Consider the following 4,508-nt stretch of genomic DNA (forward strand, 5'->3'; position numbering starts at 1 on the left):
TTGGTTACCTGGTAAACAAAACATATGGTTGGGGCCTGGCAGCCATAGAGGAATTTCACATCAATAACTTGTAGCTCCTCTAGTCGAATGTTAAAGGCCTTTAATTCTTTATTTTCTCGCTCCAAAGGAATCACTTTGAACAAGCCATCATAAAGCCTTAGTCCAATCATTCTGCACTCTGGGTCAATTATGCCAATTATACCTGTTTCCGAGGGACGACCAATACGATCCTAGAGGACAACACATAAATCAAATATTCTTAGTACAATCTCTTTCGTCACAATAAAAACATGCAAGGTTAAGTCTTCTAAAATCCATTAATTTGGCTTTTGTGCATTAGCCAACAGTTGATTCACTCATGAATACTGTAATTTATGCTGACGTATGTTGTTCATGTACGCCTAGATTTTCAATCAGCAGCCATTTCTCTCTCTCTTTTTTTTGGTGTCTGTCCATATCTTATAATTACTATGAATCACTCACTGCCATTACAAAAACATAGCAAATAAATCATGGATCTCAGTTGACAAATCTATATATTTCAAAATTAAGTTTATGCATTTATATATTTAAATCCGCAACTTTCAATTATATATTATATTGGATATATGGTTCCTACATATGTAGATGTAAATCTACTTGGAAAATACACTAGTTTGATTTTCATACTTTAGCAGAAGTAATTTTAGAGCCTGACAGCTAACAGGGAAAAAATCCAATTTTACAGAAATAATGAATGTAGAATTTTCCTTTTCCCCTTTAAAAACTGAACAGAACACATGCTATTTAACAACCCAAGATCAAGATCATAAAGTTATAAACAAGCAGGACTTATATTACACACGTACATATTATATTACATTACATATATACATACTACATTATATTATTCTCTCTTGACAACAGCTCTGGTTCACAACTGTGCTGAAAAACTACCATCAGACCTCACGACTGTCATAACCTTCTCTGGGCTTACGTCATGGGTGTCAAACTCGATCATATCACGTGACATATCATAACGTTTTTTGCCTTTGCAGAGCAGGGGTGGACAAGGCCTGCATGGGACGCATCTGGCCTGCTGGCCGCCAGTTTGACAGGCCTGGGTTGCGTGATCAAAATCCAGATACTTCACAACTGGCGGATGCTTACAACCATTACAACATCCTGCAGTGACTTGATCGCCATTTGCACACTTCACAGTGGTTTCCAACAACAGAATAAAGAAGTCATTACAAGTCACAGACATGTCTTGCTTAATAACCACCACAGAGGTGATGTCTCACAACACATTTAACAAACTTAGCAGTTGTCAGTCCCAACTGTGCTAATCAAGCAAGGATTACCTGTACTACAAAGCTGGTACATATATACTGTTGCTTTTCATTGGGTTTTGAAGCCTTGCGAAATTATGTCTCAAGAACACTTATTCTGGCAAGTCTGCAAGTTCTACCTTTTGAAAAATATTATTCTAAACTAGCTAAAATACAACTTAGGAGAAAAGGTAATGCTTATTTTTTACATGTCAATAGTATTTAAATACTATTTAAATGTAGATTTCTTTAAAAAAATAATTAGAATAAATGTTCCTAGCCTTTATATAAATCACAAGAGGTTCCTAATAAAACTTATACATTTTTAATCACTCTTCACCAGCTATGCTAAGCACATATTTTCTCCAGTCTTGGAGAAAAGGGTGGGGTATTACCCTAATAGTCAGTGAACGGCTTCCAAGAACTTCAGAAGGATAATGTAAAATAAGTAATCTTGCTTGAATTTGGAACTGGAAGGTGAATGGTGGGACAGAAGTATCTGAAACATAACTAAACTAATATAATCCCCTCCTTCCTCCAAACATGATAAACGACCATGTGTTTAAGTACTATAGACAAGGGCAGTGCAATTATAAAAATAATCCATCCCCCAGTCACATATGGATAGAGAGGAGAGACAACTGAGGAGTCTGAGTTCCAATCAGTACAATATAGAACTGGGAGAAAAGAAATGAGGACAGATTTGTTCAGTTACTCACATTTTTAAATTTTGACCCTGATTTTTCTTAAAAAAGGCCTTTAAATAATAAGTGAATGCTTAAAATAAAATTCCTCTTGAGTCAGACAGAGATCAGATAAATTAAGCTACCCGTTTCACAATGGTCAATTAGATGCCTTTGGGGAGTGTAAAAGGGAAACCAAGACAATTAACCACTCGAATGATTTTTGCTGCATATAAAAATGTCTTGTTTATAAATTGCCTTTATGCAGCATAGTAATGTTTTATGTAGAACAAGATTCTAAAAACTGAGAGTTTGTAAATCTTTTTTCTCGAAACATATTCAATGAGAGTTTGCAGATCACAAGACCATAAAATAGCTACCTGAATAAACAAGGCTATTTCAATCTCATAACAATGACAAATGTATTTTTAATTGCACATCACTAGAAGGAAAAAAGACTTAATGGAAAAGTAGGAAGAATTTAACAGAGTCCATCCAATAATTTGATAACAAAAAGACAAGTATAGTCTCAATTCTTAAATTGCACTATTCATTAATTTCAACACTTAAAAATTATATTATTTACATTACTTAACTTAGAATATATATTATCCAAAATTTCAAATTCAGTTTACAAAACATACAGAAAACTGCTATGTGGTCCTGAATCACAATGTACCTATTACACAATGCATTTTCCTTTACCTGCACATTGCCATGGGCTCTGGTGATGATGTCAATGTTCTCTCCACTTTGTTTATACTCAAGAATGCAAGCATTATATTTTGCTGTCAAAATAAAGAGCAAATCCTTATTTTCCCCCTAAGGAGGAGAAAAAAAAAGTTTTAGGTAGAAAAGAAAAAAACCACTCCACATTCTGCAACACATTAGCAACAAAATATTCCATTTGTAAAATGTGTATCTCAAATGAAAGATGTCTGAAGTACAGATGCTTTTGCTTATCATAACTTCCTAAGGTATTAGTGCTGTGTTAAGCATTTTCTTCTGTACCTGCACATAAATAAGCTCCTCCAAAAGGTATTTAATCAGAAAGTATATTAATTAGTTTCATATGAAACACAACATGAATTCATCAAGAGAAGCACCAGAGCTGTTGATGTTCAAGGGAGACTTGCAGCAAACAGTTGCAAACATTTTACGTTAAATGTTATTCAAATGGCCGGGCCAGACAGCATAGCTGTTTTTCAAATAGAGTTCACAAAAGTTGGTTGAGAAGATTACTGTTGAGAACAACTTAACATACATATGTCTTTTCCTTCAAATATCACCCTTAAAAAGACCAAGTTCTCAGTTTTACCGATATTCAGCAGCAGCGAAGCACAACGTGCTAAAGTAATATGGCAAATTTCCGAGTCCAATCATGACCATATCAAAAATGAATCATCCAGAAGAAAATACTTGGTCCACATGACAGGTCCACTCAATTAACTCACAACAGACTGGCTGTGTGCAATCGTCACAACGTTGCTAAATTCCAGCAGGCCACCAGTCCTTAAAACATAAAGCCTTTTGCACACCTGAACTTTTCAAAGGGTCTTTTCTTCCCAGTATAAACAGGAATACTGGGCTGAAATTTTAACAAAGCAATACCCCTCCACCTGGCTAGCAGGTGGAGGCCAGGTTTCCAAACGAGGCCAGGTTTCCAAACGAGGTCGCATTCCCCAGAGATCCCCCCCAATGACCGGGGTTTTAATCCAGCACGACGATCGAAACCCAACGAAACTTTCCCGCTGGAACCAGAAGCCCAACCCAGATCCGCTGCAGGAATCCCTTTCTGGACGGAGAGCCGTAAAGGATCGAGGCGTATCACCCTGGCCAAGCGAAAGGCTGCCCAGCGGCCGCGCTGCCCTTCGGGAGGGGGCGATGCTCACCTTGGGGCGGAAGAGCTCCATGACGGCGATCTTGCCGTACATGCCCACCTCCTTGACGGGCCGCAGCCCTTCTGCGGTGACCACATAGATCTCAAGGCGGGTGTTCTTGGCGATCAACAAGTTGAGGTCCTCCGCGGAGGTGAAGTGACCTGGGGCGAAGAAAAAAGGCCGCGGGGTGAGGGCGCTCCGATTGGCAGAGCCTACAGCCGGAGGGGCGCAGAGCCCCGCGGCCTCCTCCCTTCATTCCTCTCCGCCGCCCGCTCACCGATCCCGGGGAAAGGCCCCCTCCTCCCAAACCATTACCGGTGACACAGCTGTTGACGGCCGTGGGCTTCTGTGCGGTGACCACGTAGTTGCACGACATGGCGAGGCCGGGAGCGAGGCGGAAGGCGAGGACCGGCGGTGCCGAGCGCAGCCTTGCGGGCCCACTACCGCCCTCAATGGCACCAGTGAGAAACCGCCAGGACCCAGAGCGCCGGCGTCCCGCTTCCCGCGGTGCACGACGGGGAAACGAACGCGCCGAGAGGATTGCTGATCTTTTGTGCCGGTGCGACAGCGCCCTCTTCCGGCTCGAAGGGAAGAAGCGAATTTTGGAGGACGGATGTTTTCCTTGTCTCATGCGC

General features: G+C 40.6%; 1 protein-coding gene across 1 annotated transcript in view; it reads right to left on the reverse strand.

The window, feature by feature from the left end:
• The window catches only part of DDB1 (damage specific DNA binding protein 1), a 28,840-nt gene extending 24,458 nt beyond the window's left edge, over positions 1-4,382 (reverse strand). The window contains exons 1-4 of the mRNA XM_058155286.1: positions 4,189-4,382; positions 3,886-4,034; positions 2,699-2,815; positions 9-230 (exon numbers count right to left, since the gene is read on the reverse strand). Of these exons, the coding sequence (XP_058011269.1) occupies positions 9-230; positions 2,699-2,815; positions 3,886-4,034; positions 4,189-4,249 (549 nt within the window). The 5' untranslated portion in view covers positions 4,250-4,382. The remainder of the gene's footprint in view (positions 1-8; positions 231-2,698; positions 2,816-3,885; positions 4,035-4,188) is intronic.
• Between the last annotated feature and the right edge of the window lie 126 nt (positions 4,383-4,508).

Source organism: Ahaetulla prasina, chromosome 1, assembly GCF_028640845.1.
Source record: "Ahaetulla prasina isolate Xishuangbanna chromosome 1, ASM2864084v1, whole genome shotgun sequence".
Taxonomy (NCBI): domain Eukaryota; kingdom Metazoa; phylum Chordata; class Lepidosauria; order Squamata; family Colubridae; genus Ahaetulla; species Ahaetulla prasina.